The following is a 17,449-nucleotide window of genomic DNA, read 5'->3' on the forward strand; positions in this document are numbered from 1 at the left end:
ATCTATTAATTGTCCAGGGTGATAATGCAAATTAGAACTAATAGTTAAATTATATTTGAATTCTTGTCCTTGTACACAATTCATTATAAATAATGTTTTGAATTTGATGGCAATAAAAATCTTGTAGATATTTTAACTATACGTGAGAATTTCATTTGAGAATGATGGTGTATAATTAATTAAATACTATTTAATGAGTGAGATGACTACCTTTTTAGTTGTGGCTTTATCTTAGAGTGTTGAACTTCTTTTGTCCTAAGTTTTTCAGTTTGCAAGCATGAGTTAGATACCTTTTATTTCTTTGTTCCAGGGTTGTTCTAAGTATGATGTCAGTTGCATGTGTAAGACAGTGATCATCAATGATGGGAACCTTAAGAGAATCTTTAACTTACTGCCAGTTTCAGGGAAGGAGAGCCCACAGCTTCTTTTAATAAAGTGTCATTTTATTAATGACTTTTGCTGAAAGAAAAATTTTTCTTCGTGGAATTCCTAAAAAAGTTTCTTCTAGGTTAAATTATTACAGAATACCCTCTTAAAAAACTAACTGAATAGATATTAGCTGAAAGACTTTGACCTTAATTTTCATAAAGGGGAATAATCTAATGGCTTAGAATGGAGATTTTTATTTTATAGCCCAACTTATTTGCATTGTAGCAGACAAGATAATGTAAATTATCTGGGTTTAAATTCCAGCTCTGCCACTTAATAACTTGAATCTTTGGGTAAGTTATTAATTTTTCCAAGTTTCAGTGCCTTTTTTATAAGGTTATTGAAGGCTTATAAGATATTCATATGAGAAGTACCTAATTCAGTCCTGGATACCTTGAAGGAACTCAGCAAATATTGGTGTCATTCATCTGTGTTTACATGTGGGCAAATGGGAATGTTGATGAGAAATAAGAAGGGAATCCCTCCTCCATGCCCCAGAACTGAATTTTTCTGACATTAATGAGACTGATATATCTCTTCAAATACTTGCTTTACTCATAGTTAATAGCTTTGGATAAAGTGTGTTGTTTGTTGCCTCTTTGCTTTTTCACAATTTAATCTTTAAAAAAAAAGCCTATAAGGATGCTTGTAAGAGATACGTATGTGTTTGCATATGTATGATAAATGTCCCAAAATACAGTCTTAAAATTTGAAAAGAATAGCCATAAAGGCTATATAGTCTTTTTGTTTCTTGGGGCAGAATTTCCCTCCCTGAACTCCTTGGTTCTGGATAGGTATCAGTGCTCTATAGAAATAGCTTTAGTGACTGTGATCTTACTCCCTCTTAAGACACTGTTCTGGCTTTAGAATGTTCTATTTATTAGAAAGGTCTTCTTCATTTTGTCCTTTATTGTATCTCATAATAATTCTACCTGTCGATCCATTCTACTCATATATATTCACAGAATAAACTAATCTTATTTCATGTATATGCAGGAATCATGTCTTAATCATCTTTCTGTCCTCAGAGTCTAGGATAGTAAGTGTGCTGTGTATGCTCAGTCACTCAGTCATGTCCAACTCTTTGAGACCCCCATAGTCTGTAGCCCACCAGGCTGTTCTGTCCATGGGATTCTCCAGGCAAGAATACTGGAGTGGGTTGCCATTCCCTTCTCCAGGGGATCTTCCTGACCCTGGGATTGAACCCGTGTCTCCTCAGCTCAAAACAGGGGTTATTTAATGAATATTTAAGATTCAGATCTTAAAGGCAGTTCTGTATTTTTTCATACAAAAACTTTTAAAATTCAGTCTACGTTTTTATTACTTCTGGTCAAAAATTTTTTTCAACCGTACTGACAAAATTAAATAAGGAATATTGATTTATGTTTATTTCTGATGTCATTTATTATATGATCTAGAAATGAGTAAACGTTTTTTCTTTTATTCCTTGCACTTTCTCTTGTAATGTTTTTTGTACTCACTACTGGCAATAACATTTTCTGTGATAATATAGTATATACTCTTCTTCATTGATTTATCAGACTGGACAAAAGTAAGCAACATCCATCTATATAGTATTTAAGAAAAAGATATATATATGATAACAAGGAAAAGTTGAAAATAAAAGTACAAATACTTATCATCCAAGCACTATTATAGCTATATTAAAAGTAAACCAAAAAATGTCAGGGGAAAAAGCATTAATAGAAATAAATGGAGTTGCTTCATAATGGTAATGTGCTCAATTCACCTGGAAGTTATAATAATTCTAAATATATGTTCACATTTTCTGTGATTTTCAAACCTGTTGTAGTATTTATTGCTTACGTTATTTACTTATTCATCTGGCTGTGTTGGGTCTTAGTTGCAGCACACAATCTCTGTTGCATCATGCTGGATCTTGCCTCCCACAGACTCTCTAGTGTGATGTGTGGACTCCCAGTGCCCAGGGCTTCAGTAGTTGTGGCACGTAGGCTCTCTAGTTGTGGCACACAGGCTGCAGAGCATGTGGGCTTCAGTTGCTGCAGAATGCGGACTCTCTGGAGCATGCTGGTTCAGTAGTTGTGGCACGTGGGCTTAGTTGCTCCACAGCGTATGGGATCTTAGTTCCCTGACCAGGGACTGAACCTGCATGCCCTGCACTGCAAAGTGGATTCTTAATCACTGAACTATCAGTGAAGTCCCTACTTTTTTTAACTGAATGCTCTCTTCCTAATTAATTTCATGCCATCACCAAATTTTTAAAATCATTTTTCTTCATAATCTTTATTTAACAAATTTCTTACATAAAATGAAGAATAACATATTAATACTAATCCTTATAACAGTCTATTTGTGCTTACTAGTTCCTTTACCATCAGTTCTATTTCTGTGCCTATTTGACTGTAGAATAAGAGTATTATTCAATAGTTGACAAAGATATTTGATACTGAATTATATAAAGTTAATATATATAAGAGCACTACTGTGAATGACATAGTTTACAAAAAAAGCTGTCTCTTTAGAATTCTTTTTCTTCTGCCTTTGAGTGGATCTGTCAGGAGTAAAGAAGAGGCTGCCTGGAGTGGGAGGAGCCATGTGTTTTGATTGCAACTACTTTGCTTTTGTTTTCGCTTCTCATGGCTTGTTACTGCATTTTGGCATATGAGTGATAAAGCTAAGTCACTTCTTTGGGGGGTCATAGGTATGTCTAAATGCTTACATCTGCATAGTTTTCCCAAATACTTATTTTTCAGAGTGTAGGTATAATCTTTTTGAAGTGAAATGAAAGTCGTTCAGTCGTGTCCGACTCTTTGCAACCCCATGGACTGTAGTCTACCACACTCCTCCGTCCATGGGATTTTCCAGGCAAGGGTACTGGAGTGGGTTGCTATTTCCTTCTCCAGAGGATCTTCCCAACCTGGGGATCGAACCTAGGTCTCCCGCATTGTAGGCAAATGCTTTACTATCTGAGCCACCAGGGAAAAGTATGTGAACTATCACTTCTGCACATTTTATTATGTATCTTGAGACAGTATCCATTCCTAATCATTCACTGATGCAAGAAACATCTGTGTACTAGTCTCTGATAAACAGTGTAAGTGATACTATAACAGAAAAAAAGCTATATTAGTTTTATTTAACAGAATAATAAATTCTCATTTACCTTTTTGTTTCTTTTCTTAAGAAATTCAGCATTTAATTCAGTCTCTTGTATTGGGAGAGGGGGATCACAATTACCAAAGAAACATGGGTGTAATTTTAATTATAAAATAAATTAATGGAAATCTTTAAATTTTTCAGGATGAGCGAGACCCAGAGAAAGAAGATGAACTGGAACTGAAAAGAGGTCTTTTATATAGAGACTCTGCCTATGACAGTGACCCAGAGTATAGGTATGAGCTTGACTAATGCAGTGTACAGAGATCTTCTCATAGTTAGTGTCCAAATAACCTTGTTTTTAATCTGCAGGATTTGTGACAAATTTTTATATTTATTTATTTACTTATTTATATTTTATTTTAGCTATATAAAATCCTAGTAAAATGTTTTAATGTTTGCATTACTGAAAATTTAATATAAATGAAAACAGATATGGTCAGTTAATGGTGTTGCCTTTCTTTCTACTTAAAATTTACAGTGTATTTGGCTGCCTTGCAAATCCACATAGTCCTAATTTATTTCAGGATATATTAACTCTCATCCAAACAACAGGTTTCATAATTTTTGTCCATAAGTAAGCTAAATTATTTTAATTTATTATAATTTAAAAATTATTTTTCAATAGTATAGGAGAAATTCAGCTCTTCTAGCCTAAAATTTCAGAAATGTTGTAGTAATAATAAAATTTTTGCAAAATTATACTAACATATCTCATGAAGACTTTTGAAAACTGTGTTAATTGCCATTAAGTGTGGTGTTAAAAACTGAATGTGTAAATTTTGAGTTTATATAACTAAAATTTCTCTGAGTCTGTATGACTGATTGATGCTATACCACTGATTACTATGTCTTCCGCCTTCCTGAGTTTTCTGAACAAGTGTAAGGAAAAAAGTTCCAGATAACGGAATATGTTTTATTGCTAACCAGGGATATGGACTGAAATCTCTGATCTTTACCGTGGTAGGCTCGTGTAAGCGTTTCATGAACATGTGAGGACTTTTCCTTGTGTTCATTACACAGAGTATAAATGTAAACTCCTGTCCAAAGTTGCTGCTTCCCAATCTTAGAGGAATACTCTACTTTCCCTGTATTTTAAGTGAGTTTGAAGAAGAAGTAATTCAAACAGGAAAAGGAAGGTGCAAGAAAGTACATACCTTGGGAAGAATTTTTACCATATATTATTGTTACTTAGACTTCTGTTCCCTAAATTATTGTCATATGGATTAGCATTCCAATTTTGTGTTCTATATCCACATAATTAATTCTACTTTGGATAAGAAGTGAGTAGGGTTGATAAGGGGTTGGTAAACAGTCTGATTTTCAAAATTTTATATGCATGATATTGCTTCTAAAAATACAGATTTCTACTTTCTACTTCCATAGATTCTGGTTCCTTATATATAGGAGTGAGACCTAGAAATTAACATTTTTAAAAATATTGTACATGATTCTAATGCAAGTAATATAAGGACCATATTTGGAAAAGCACTTGTTTCTGTTTAAAGTTTGCCATAAGCCTTAGTATTGATTCTTTTTCCAGTTCACAGGCAATGTTAATGGCTCAGCTTTAGGTCACCTGAGACTGTTTTAGTACCTCTCCAGTGAGAGAGTCAAGCAGAGCATCAGGAAAGTTATACTGACACATTTTTAAGGTTACAGTACACTCCTTGCCTCTTCTCTTGGACCCTTAGGACATAATTGAAACAATAGGACAGAATGGTTAATGCTTCAAGACATTTTATAAGAGTACCTTTGTTATTAACTCCAGAAGGTACTGAACTGATCATGATATTATTTGTTTTATCCCCAAGTTATATAATAGGCCAAGAAGTCACTCCCATTCTACTTTCCATCTCAAAGATGAGGGAATCACACTCAAAGTAATTACCCACTTGCTTGCCTTAAGGCTTCTCTCAGCAGAAGTCAAAACTTGAGATCTTGGCCAACATTACCCCTCTGCAGACATCCTCTGACACCGGGGTCAAGGGGAAGTCCACATGGACCTCTGGAATGGCTGAGTGAGGATCGCAGCAAATCCTCTCCTCCAAAAGCAACAAAACTGAATGGAATTATCAAAAAAAAAAAGACTTAAGGACTCTGGAAATTGACTAAAAACTTACAAATTGAAAAACATTTATCAAGAAAATCTACTGAAGTTCTATAAGAGCATTAGGAGTCTATGCCATTTTCCTTGGAGCTCCAAGGCCCACCTGGACCCCCAGATCCTTGGCACAAAAGTTTTGGGGCACTTATGCCAAAAGTCAGGCAGTTCCTCTTCCTGAGGGGACTGACTTTATATGGAGCATAGTATAGGAAATGACATGTGTAGAGGGATTAATGGAAACAATAATGATCCTACTGGCAAACAGTAAGGGAGTACTTGAGATCTTACTTACTGTTTAATGGACAGACAATAAAATTCCAGGGACAAGATAGCCACAGCTGTCCTTGATAAAGTTCTATCTATCCCTGGTTGTCTAGAATATTATGTGTATGCATAGGCTGTAAATATGTTCAGGAGAGACTAGAGAGTGTATTAAGGAGCCACTGGTCCATGGATGAATGTCAGATCTTGTGAAGGCAGAAAGCAAACTCCAGGGCAGTTTTGTCAACCAGATAAATGTTAAATATATTCCCTAAGCCACCCATAGATCCATTGGCAAAAAAATGGAAACTTTATAGGGTTATTGACTCTGACCAGTCATTGGAAAATCCCATGGACGGAGGAGCCTGGTGGGCTGCAATCCATGGGGTTGCTAAGAGTCAGACATGACTTCACTTTCACTTTTCACTTTCATGCATTGGAGAAGGAGATGGCAACCCACTCCAGTGTTCTTGCTTGGAGAATCCCAGGGATAGGGGAGCCTGGTGGGCTGCCGTCTATGGGGTCACACAGAGTCGGACACAACTGAAGCGACTTAGCAGCAGTAGCTGCAGCTAGCTATGCTGAGTGCCGAAGAATTGATGCTTTTGAACTGTGGTATTGGAGAAGACTCTTGAGATTCCCTTGGACTGCAAGGAGATCCAGTCAGTCCATTGTAAAGGAGATCAGTCCTGGGTATTCTTTGGAAGGAATGATGCTAAAGCTGAAACTCCAGTACTTTGGCCACCTCATGCAAAGAGTTGACTCATTGGAAAAGACTCTGATGTTGGGAGGGATTGAGGGCAGGAGAAGGGGACGACAGAGGATGAGATGGCTGGATGGCATCACTGACTTGATGGACGTGAGTCTGAGTGAACTCCGGGAGTTGGTGATGGACAGGAAGGCCTGGCGTGCTGTGATTCATGGGGTCGCAAAGAGTCGGACGCAACTGAGCGACTGAACTGAACTGAACTGACTGAAGCTATGCTGATCCAGGGCAACCTCTAGAAGGCCAGGCTTAAAAATGGAAACAATAATTTAAAAAAAAAAAAGAAAAGAACAAGAGACACCAGCAACTACAGTGTGCAAGGGAAACAGACTCCATGGCATAGGTCTAGACAAGTCACTAAACAAATAACAACAACTCTAGGTAAGGATCCAGAACCCAGAGTTGCTGCAATTTTTATCTAAATTGTTGTTTTTGACAAAAGATTATGGGACATGCAAAGAAACAGTAAAGTGTGACCCATACACATGGAAAATGAATTATTAAAAACAGTTTGAGCTGGCCCCGAGGATGTAGCAGCTATGTTTAAAGAACTAAAGGGAAATATAATGACAATCAAATAAAGAATATTCATAATGAGAAATTATTTTCTTTTCATATTTTTTTCCCAGAAAAATCTATGCCCAGGACTCAATCCTTTATCTTATGATCTAGATATTCATTGTGGTTATCAGAGTACTTGTTATTACATTTCCCGTGCTAACTGTCCTGTCTCTTCTATCACCTTTGAATATGAAATTCACTTGAAAGAAATCTCTTATTAAGAAATTATTAAGTGACCTTTTACTTCTAATAATTTGGGATTTGAGAGCTGGATTGGGGAAAGAATTTACTACTATAAAGATAGTCCTTCTCAACTTTCATACTGCCTATCTTTCAGGAAATTTTAGACATTTGCTATTGTACCGTTACCAATTACCAGGGTCCTGAGATGCTCTTTCTCTTTTTAATACCTTCTGTATATATTTCAAATTTCTTCAGTTTTCAGGATTTCAATGAAAATTCCCTTCTTTGTTGTATAATTCGCTAGGAGTCAGACACGACTGAGCGACTTCACTTTATTTTTTCACTTTCATGCATTGGAGAAGGAAATGGCAACCCACTCCAGTGTTCTTGCCTGGAGAATCCCAGGAACGGGGGAGCCTGGTGGGCTGCCGTCTATGGGGTCGCACAGAGTCGGACACGACTGAAGCGACTTAGCAGCAGCAGCAGCAGCAGCATCACTGTCCAGTTTGAGAATTAGTCCTAACTAAATATCAGGCAGCAACAGTTAGAACTGGACATGGAACAACAGACTGGTTCCAAATAGTCAAGGAGTACGTCAAGGCTGTATATTGTCACCCTGCTTATTTAACTTATATGCAGAGTACATCATGAGAAACGCTGGACTGGAAGAAGCGCAAGCTGGAATCAAGATTGCAGGGAGAAATATCAATAACCTCAGATATGCAGATGACACCACCCTTATGGCAGAAAGTGAAGAGGAACTAAAAAGCCTCTTGGTGAAAGTGAAAATGGAGAGTGAAAAAGTTGGCTTAAAGCTCAACATTCAGAAAATGAAGATCATGGCATCCGGTCCCATCACTTCATGGGAAATAGATGGGGAAACAGTGGAAACAGTGTCAGACTTTATTTTTGTGGGCTCCAAAATCACTGCAGATGGTGACTGCAGCCATGAAATTAAAAGACGCTTACTCCTTGGAAAGAAAGTTATGGCCAACCTAGATAGCATATTCAAAAGCAGAGACATTACTTTGCCAACAAAGGTCCGTCTAGTCAAGGCTATGGTTTTTCCTGTGGTCATGTATGGATGTGAGAGTTGGACTGTGAAGAAGGCTGAGCGAGGAAGAATTGATGCCTTTGAACTGTAGTGTTGAAGAAGACTCTTGAGAGTCCCTTGGACTGCAAGGAGATCCAACCAGTCCATTCTGAAGGAGATCAGCCCTAGGATTTCTTTGGAAGGAATGATGCTAAAGCTGAAACTCCAGTACTTTGGCCACCTCATGCGAAGAGTTGACTCATTGGAAAAGACTCTGATGCTTGGAGGGATTGGGGGCAGGAGGAGAAGGGGACGATGGAGGATGAGATGGCTGGATGGCATCACTGACTCGATGGACGTGAGTCTGGGTAAACTCCGGGAGTTGGTGATGGACAGGGAGGCCTGGCGTGCTGCGATTCATGGGGTCGCAAAGAGTCGGACACGAGTGAGCGACTGAACTGAACTGAACTGAAATATCAGGCAAGGGGTGATACTTCATGATGGGAGTTGGCCACAGAAATAGAGAAGAGTATAAAAATAATTTTAATTTCATGTTTAGAACATTAGATGGCCATTTATAACTATTGCCCTGAATTTTTAGCTATGTTGTCCTTTTAAGGGACTGGCTATTTATATAAACTGTTTTCTATTTACTTGTACATATTTTGCAGGTTACTAACAGTAGGAATATGCTCAAAATAAATGTTATAATTATGAAATTGTTTATAACGTAATCTCAAAGTGACTAGTTTAAACTTTGACTATATGTTCTTGAATAACACAGATTGACTGTAATTTTAATCTCCTGCCATTGCTCACTATCCAGTTAACTTGATGAATTTACCAAGGTGTAACACATAGCCAAAAAGCTGTCTTTGGTACTAGTAAATGGAAAAAAAAATCAAAATAATACATAGACTTAAAGTCCCTTGAACAAGAATAAACTTTCAGTTTTAAGTGAGAAAAATGTTGCTTAATTCTAATTTGAATTCTTTGGATTTTGTGTGACCTGGTATATTATGATGTTTCAGATAATTTGTGCCTTGGTTCTGTTATAGTATGATACAGAGAATAACCAATGCCATCTTGTTTATCTAGTGAATGTCTATCCATTCTTTAGGACTAAGCTCAAGTTATTCCATCTTCTGAGATACCTTTTATGACCTCAGCAGTTCAGTTCAGTTCAGTTCAGTTGCTCAGTCATATTCTGACTCTTTGCAACTCCATGAACTGCAGCATGCCAGGCCTCCCTGTCCATCACCAACTCCCGGAGTTTACCCAAACTCATGTCCATTGAGTCAGTGATACCATCTAACCATCTCATCCTCTGTCGTCCCCTTCTCCTCCTGCCTCCAATCTTTCCCAACATTAGGGTCTTTTCAAATGAGTCAGCTCTTCACATCAAGTGGCCAAAGTATTGGACTTTCAGCTTCAACATCAGTCCTTCCAATGAACACCCAGGACTGATTTCCTTTAGGATGGACTGGTTGGATCTTAGACTGTCGTTTTTTCCTTTATCCTACCATTTCCTCTCACGTATATATTTGCAATTGGCAGTATTTATCCCATAATGATTGTTTCATTCTGTGTCTGTCTTGCCTCCTCATGTTAAGCATAAGGCACCGATGTTTTTCCTACCTTTGTTTTTGACTGTGTATCAAGGTCTCTGATGTGTACTAGGAGCTCAGTTTTTTTAAAAAGTTCAGATATTAAAATTAAGTCCTTTATTAATAATGATCAATTGCATTTGTTGAAGCTTTAAGGCATTATTTAAGTAAACACTGTATGGTTGTGATATTTAATAACATCTCTAGATGAGGAATCAACAGTGGAATTAATGATGATGAAAGCAATCAGATCTTATTTCTTGTCAGTGGCTCATTTCTACACATCCAAGAAAGGGAAGTAAGTGACCTGTAAGTAACCAGTCTTCAGTAAATTCATTTGAATAAACTTCTATTAATGTTTACTATGTAGTTTATGTGAATAGTAAAAGAAGTTAAACAACATCCAATTTTTTCCCTAAAGTTTCACATTTCTATAGAAAAGCCAATAATTTACTGTAGTTCCTAGATGAGTGGTATCATAAATACCCTGGTATTTGTTAGAAATCCAAATTCTTGGACCCCACCTCAGACATATTCAGTTAGTTATTCTGGGTGTGAGACTCAATAATCTGAGTTGTAATAAGCCCTTCAGATGACTCTGATGTGTGTTAAAGTTTGAGAACTACTGCTATAATTTACCAAGAAATCTTGTTGTCTTTTTTTTTTTTCCAAAAAATTCCAAGGTAATTCTGATATGCATATGGATTTTAAAAAGTGATTACAGGTTTTTCTATTAAATGGTAGCTTTAGTGATATAGAATTCTATAATATTTCTGTTGACCAATCATGATACAGTAGTATTAAGTGAGTAATAGTTACATAATCACAATAGTAAAAGATGTTTATCAGTTTTCACAATCAATAGTCAGACAAAAAATAAAAGATAATTACAATTGCAAGTCATAATGGGGACATGATTAACCTAACAATATAAAATAACTGCATACAGTTTGGGGGGTCAAGTAGAGTAATGTAAGTGGAAGTGCATACATGCACAGGTTTTCATCTGCTCAGCCAATCTGTGTCTTTTGGGTGCATTTAATCCATTTACATTTAAGGTAATTAAATCTTACCTTAAGGTAATCCTATTACCGTTTTCTTAATTGTTTGGGGCTTATTTTCTTTAGGTAGGGCTTTTCCTTCTCTTATTTTCTGCCTTTAGCATTTGTTGTAAAGCTGGTTTGGTGGTGCAATTCTCTTAACTTTTGCTTGTCTGTAAAAATTCTGATTTCTCCATCAAATCTGAAGGAGAGTCTTGCTGAGTAGAGTATTCTTGGTTGTACATTCTTCCCTTTCATCACTTTAAATATGTCATGCTGTTCCCTTCTGTCATGTAAAGTTTCTGTTGAGAAATCAGCCTTATGGGAATTCCCTTATATGTTTTTTTTGTTGTTTTTCCCTTGTTGCTTTAATATTTTATCTCTGTCTTTAATTTTTGTCAGTTTGATTGTTATGTGTCTCAGTGTATTCCTCCTTGGGTTTATCCTGCCTGGGACTCTGTGTGCTTCCAAGACTTGGTTGATTATTTCCTTTTCCATGTTAGGGAAGTTTTCAGCTATTATCTCCTCAAATATTTTCTCAGGTCCTTTTTCTCTCTTGTCCTCCTGGGATCCCTATAATGTGAATGTTCATGTGATAATGTTGTTCCAGAGGTCTTTTAGGCTGGCTTCTTTTATTTTCATCCTTTTTTCTATATTCTGTTCGTGGCAGTGGTTTCCACCATTCTGTCCCCCAGGTCATTTATCCATGCTTCAGTTATTCTGCTATGGATTCCTTCTAGTGTACTATTCATCTCTTGTTTGTTTGTTCTTTAGTTCTTTTAGGTCTGTGGTAGACATTTCTTGCATCATCTCAATCTTTACCTCCATTCTTTTTCCAAGATCCTGAATCATATTCACTATCATTATTCTGATAATAGCAAACAGTATGGGAGTACTTGAGATCTTACTTACTGCTTAATGGACAGACAATAAAATTCCAGGGACAAGATAGCCACAGTTGTCCTTGATAAAGTTCTATCTATCCCTGGTCGTCTAGAATATTATGTGTATGCATAGGCTGTAAATATGTTCAGGAGAGACTAGAGAGTGTATTAGGGAGACACTAGTCCATGGATGAATGATTATGATATTATTTGTTTTATCCCCAAGTTATATAATAGGGCAAGAAGTCACTCCCATTCTACTTTCCATCTCAAATATGAGGGAATCACACTCAAAGTAATTACCCACTTGCTTGCCTTAAAGCTTCTCTCAGTAGAAGTCAAAAGGGAACTTGAGATCTTGGCCAAAATTACCCCTCTGCAGACATCCTCTGACAGCGGGATCAACCACTATCACTATTCTGACACTATCTTGTTGCTTCATCTGGGATGTAACTTTCTGCTTTTTCATACTAATTAACTTTCTTAACATGGTTTTGTTTTACTCCCTGTGGGATTGTGGTTCTTGCTTCTTCTGTCTGCTCTCTGATGGCAGAGGCTAAGAGGCTTGTGTAAGCTTCTTGATGAGAAGGACTGTGGTGGGAAAAACTGAGTCTTGCTCTGGTGGGCAGGGCCTTGCTCAGTAAATCTTTGATCTGATTATCTGCTGATGGGAAGGGTTTGCTCCCTCTCTGGTAGCTTTTTGGCCTGAGGTGACCCATCCCTTGGGAGTTAAGGGTGACCGCCAAGACGGGGCTTTCCCAGACAGCTGCCACCAGTCCCCCCATCCCTGTGGTGGGCCCCTGCTGACCCACACCTCCACAGGAGACCCTCCAACACTAGCAGGTAGTTTGGGTTCAGTTTCCTGTGGAATCACTGCTCCTTTCCTCTGAGTCTTGGTGCACTCAAGGTTTTGTTTGTGCCCTCCAAGACTGGAGTCTCTGTTTCCCCCAACCCTGTGGAAGTATGATAATCAGATCCCTCTGGCCTTCAAGATCGGATTCCCTGAGGATTCCCAGTCCCTTTGTCGAGTGCCCAGACTAGGAAGCCTGATGTCAGGTTCCAAACATTCACAACAGTGGGAGAATTTCTTTGGTACTATTGGTCTCCAGTTTGTGAGTCCCCCACCCAGCGGGTGTGGGATTTGATTTTACTGTGATTGTGCCTCTCCTGCCATCTCAGTGCAGCTTCTTCTTTGCCTTCGGACATGGGGTATCTTTTTCGGTAGGTTCCAGGGTCCTCCTGTGGATGGTTGTTCAATAGCTAGTTGTGATTTTGGTGCCCTTGCAGGAGGAGATGAGTGTATGTCTTTCTATTCCAGCATCTTGAACCAGAAGTCTCTTGATGGCTTTAATGATATTTTATGACATTTTATTTTCTGTTGTATCTTTAAAGATGCAAAATGCTTTCACAATTTTATTACCTCATATTAAAGCCTCTCCCTATCATCTATCCTGATCTCCAGGATTTTGAATCTTTCCTTCCTACATTCCTTACTTACATCTATCCATACATCCATCATACATCCATCCAGTATATTTATTCAGTCACTCATTTGTGTCTGACTCTTTGTGACCCCCTGGACTGCAGCATGCCAGGCTTCCCTGTCCATCACCAATTTCTGGAGCTTGCTCAAACTCATGTCCATTGAGTCGGTGATGCCATTCAACCATCTCATCCTCTGTCAGCCCCTTCTCCTGTCTTCAGTCTTGCCCGGCATCAGGGTCTTTTTCAATGAGTCTATTCTTCACAACAGGTTTCAGCTTCAACATCAATCCTTCCAATGAATATTCAGGACAAATTTCCTTTAGAATTGACTGGTTTGATTTCCTTGCAGTCCAAGGGACTCTCAAGAGTCTTCTCCAATACCACAATTTAAAAGCATCAAAACTTCGGCTCTCAGCTTTCTTTATGGTCCAACTCTCACGTCCATACATGACTATTGGAAAAACCAAAGCTTTGACTACATGGATCTTTGTCAGTAAAGTAATGTGTCTGCTTTTTAATATGCTATTTAGGTTGGTTATAGCTTTTCTTCCAAGGAGCAAGCATCTTTTAATTTCATGGCAGTGATCACCATCTGCAGTGATTTTGGAGTCCAGGAAAATAAAGTCTCTCACTGTTTACATCATTGCCCCATCTATTTGCCATGAAGTGATGGGATCGGATGCCATGATCTTAGTTTTCTGAATATTGAGTTTTCAGCCAGCTTTTTCACTCTCCTCTTTCACTTTCATCAAAAGGCTCTTTAGTTCCTGCTCGCTTTCTGCCATAAAGGTGGTGTCATCTGCATATCTGAGGTTACTGATATTTCTCCAGGCAATCTTGATTCCAGCTTGTGCTTCATTCAGCCCAGCGTTTCACATGATGTACTCTGCATATAAGTTAAATAAGCAGGGTGGAAATATACAGCCTTGACGTACTTCCTTCCCAATTTGTAACCAGTCTGCTATTCCATGTCCAGTTCTAACTGTTGCTTCTTGACCTGCATACAGATTTTTCAGGAGGCAGGTAAGATGGTCTGGTATTCCCATCTCTTGAAGAATTTTCCACAGTGTGTTGTGGATCCACACAGTCAAAGGCTTTGGCTTAGTCAGTAAAGCAGAAATAGATGTTTTTTCTGGAACTCTCTTCCTTTTTTGATGATCCAACGGATATTAGCAATTTGATCTCTGGTTCCTCTGCCTTTCCTAAATCTAGCTTGAACATCTGGAAGTTCTCGATTCACATACTGCTGAAGCCTGGCTTGGAGAATTTTGAGCTTTACTTTGCTAGCGTGTGAGATGAGTGCAGTTGTGCCATAGTTGGAACATTCTTTGGCATTGCCTTTCTTTGGGATTGGAATGAAAACTGACCTTTTCCACTCCTGTGGCTACTGCTGAGTTTTCCAAATTTGCTGACCTGAGTGCAACATTTTAACACCATTTTGAAATAGTTCAACTGGATTTCCATCACCTCCACGAGCTTTGTTCATAGTGATGCTTCCTAAGGCCCACTTGACTTAATATTCCAGGATGTCTGGCTCTAGGTGAGTGATCATACCATAGTGATTGTCTGGGTCATAAAGATCTTTTTTTATAGTTCTTTTGTGTATTCTTGCCACCTGTTCTTATCATTTGTGTGCCATATATCTTACCCTCTGACCTTTTCTTCATGTATATCACTTTATAGATATGTTATCTGAATACCGTGTGTAAAGTGGTATGTACTTGGTCTTCATTTCATACTGATACAGAAAACACTGTCAGGGTTTCAAGTGAGTTCCTCCTTTTCTGAGTATAAAACCTAGTCATGCCCTTGGTATCCTAGTACATGTTAAGCTGCGTAAGACCTTTCTCTTGTCTAAATATATGCAAGGCTTTAAAAATTTATAATTTATATCTTAACAACATTTAAATTTTGAAAGTGCTTAGTTCGCAGATATTATCCTAGTCTCTGTTCTTTTTTGTGTGTGTTTTTTTTAATAGCATTGTCATAATTAAATAGAGAGCTCCCTATTGAAGTAGCAAGAGAAAATTGCTAAAAAAATATATATCTATGCTGCATTTAATAAAATAGCAATTTTATCCTGCTTTGAAGATAACCATTTTATGTTACATAACACTGATGCTATGCTTTGTAGAGTAGGAACTTTGAGTGCTTTGAATGAATGAATGCTGGAGATACTCTTAGTAAAATACAGAAGTGTGGTCTTTAAAAGCCTATTACTATAATAAGATGTTTTAGTGTTGCTTACCCATTTTAAGCTTATTAATGTTCTCAGTAATGGAAAATTAGAATTGACTCAATATGTTCACAATCTATTAGTTAGATAGCCAGTGCTTCTATGTCTAGAAGTAAATGTTGCTTTTAAGATTCTGCTGTTCTTTGTTTGCACCTATCCATGGGCTATATTAGGACCTGTTTTGCAAACATCTCTACTTTGCAATTCAGACTTACAGGACGAGCCAATTCCCAATTCTTTCCAGAGAACCACAATACTGTCTAAAGTTTTACAATTTTAAAAAGAAATATCTCCCTGTCAAAATCTTCAAGATTTTTAAAGTGTTTTAGGATATCTGTTTTGACCACTTCAGCTCTTTTTTTACAGAAACTCTCCAGGTTCACAGTTGCTTCTGAAAAGGTTATTGGACTTTATTTATTCATTGCAAGCCATTGAGATAGCATTGATATTTTAAAGCAGCTTTGTGATATGAAAAAAAGTATTGTCTAATAATACCAAAGCAGTAGCAAATCTATGCCTGATGGCATTAAATATAATAATTTATGATAGAGATTAGGAATTAGATTTACAATATCAGAAAAACCTACACAATGATTTTCAAAGTTAATGTCCCTACTATTGCTTACTTTTCTGAGATTTGGGTAGTGGCTTAATAGAAATTCAAATTTGTGTTGAGTAGGTTTATTGTGGTAGAACTAGCCTGGCAAAATACAGAGTTCAGAAAAGGACATTATTATGCAGTAAAGTTGATGACTATGGACAACAGGGACATAAAGTACAGATCTGTGCTTTGTGAATATTAATTAGTGCATGACTTGATGTAAAACAAAACACAGCAACAAATAAAGCAAATACAATCCAATGAAAAAAAGATAACATATGGGGACTCCTAAAGTATTATGAGGGCTTTCCAATGTGGAGAATTCTTAAAGAGGTGGAAATACCAGACCACCTTCCCTGCCTTCTGAGAAATCTGTATGCAGGTCAAGAAGCAGCATTTAGAACTGGACATGGAACAGTGGTTCCAGATTGGGAAAAAAGTACATCAAGGCTGTATATTGTCACTCTGCTTGTTTAACTTCTATGTGGAGTACATCATGTGAAATGCCATGCTGGATGAAGCACAAGCTGGAATCAAGACTGCCTGGAGAAATATCAGTAACCTCAGATATGCAGATGACACCACCCTTATGGCAGAAAGCAAATAGAAACTAAAGAGCCTCTTAATGAAAGTGAAAGAGGAGAGTGAAAAGCTGGCTGAAAACTCAACATTCAGAAAACTAAGATCATGGCATCTTGTCCCATCACTTCACGGCAAATAGATGGGGAAACAATGGAAACAGTGAGAGACTTTATTTTCTTGGACTCCAAAATCACTGCAGATGGTGACCACTGCCATGAAATTAAAAGATACTTGGTCCTTGGAAGAAAAGCTATGACCAACCTAGACAACGTATTAAAAAGCAGAGACATTACTTTGCCAACAAAGATCCATCTAGTCAAAGCTGTAGTTGTTCCAGTAGTCATGTAAGGATGTGAGAGTTGGACCATTAAGAAGGCTGAGTGCTGAAGGATTGATGCTTTTGAACTGTGGTGTTGAAGAAGACTCTTGAGAGTCCCTTGGAAATCAGTCAATCCTAAAGGAAATCCTAAAGGAAATCTGTCCTGAATATTCATTGGAAGGACAGATGCTGAAGCTGAAACTCCAATACTTTGGCC

At 37.6% G+C, this 17,449-nt stretch overlaps 1 protein-coding gene across 2 annotated transcripts in view; it reads left to right on the forward strand.

Moving 5' to 3' along the window:
- SPATA6 (spermatogenesis associated 6) overlaps positions 1–17,449 on the forward strand; it is a 181,915-nt gene that overhangs the window by 145,689 nt on the left and 18,777 nt on the right. For both annotated transcript variants that reach the window (XM_070368091.1, XM_070368092.1), the window contains exon 12: positions 3,712–3,803. In XM_070368091.1, coding sequence (XP_070224192.1) covers positions 3,712–3,803 — 92 coding nt within the window. The remainder of the gene's footprint in view (positions 1–3,711; positions 3,804–17,449) is intronic.

The sequence above is a fragment of the Bos mutus genome, chromosome 3 (assembly GCF_027580195.1).
Source record: "Bos mutus isolate GX-2022 chromosome 3, NWIPB_WYAK_1.1, whole genome shotgun sequence".
NCBI classification, from domain to species: domain Eukaryota; kingdom Metazoa; phylum Chordata; class Mammalia; order Artiodactyla; family Bovidae; genus Bos; species Bos mutus.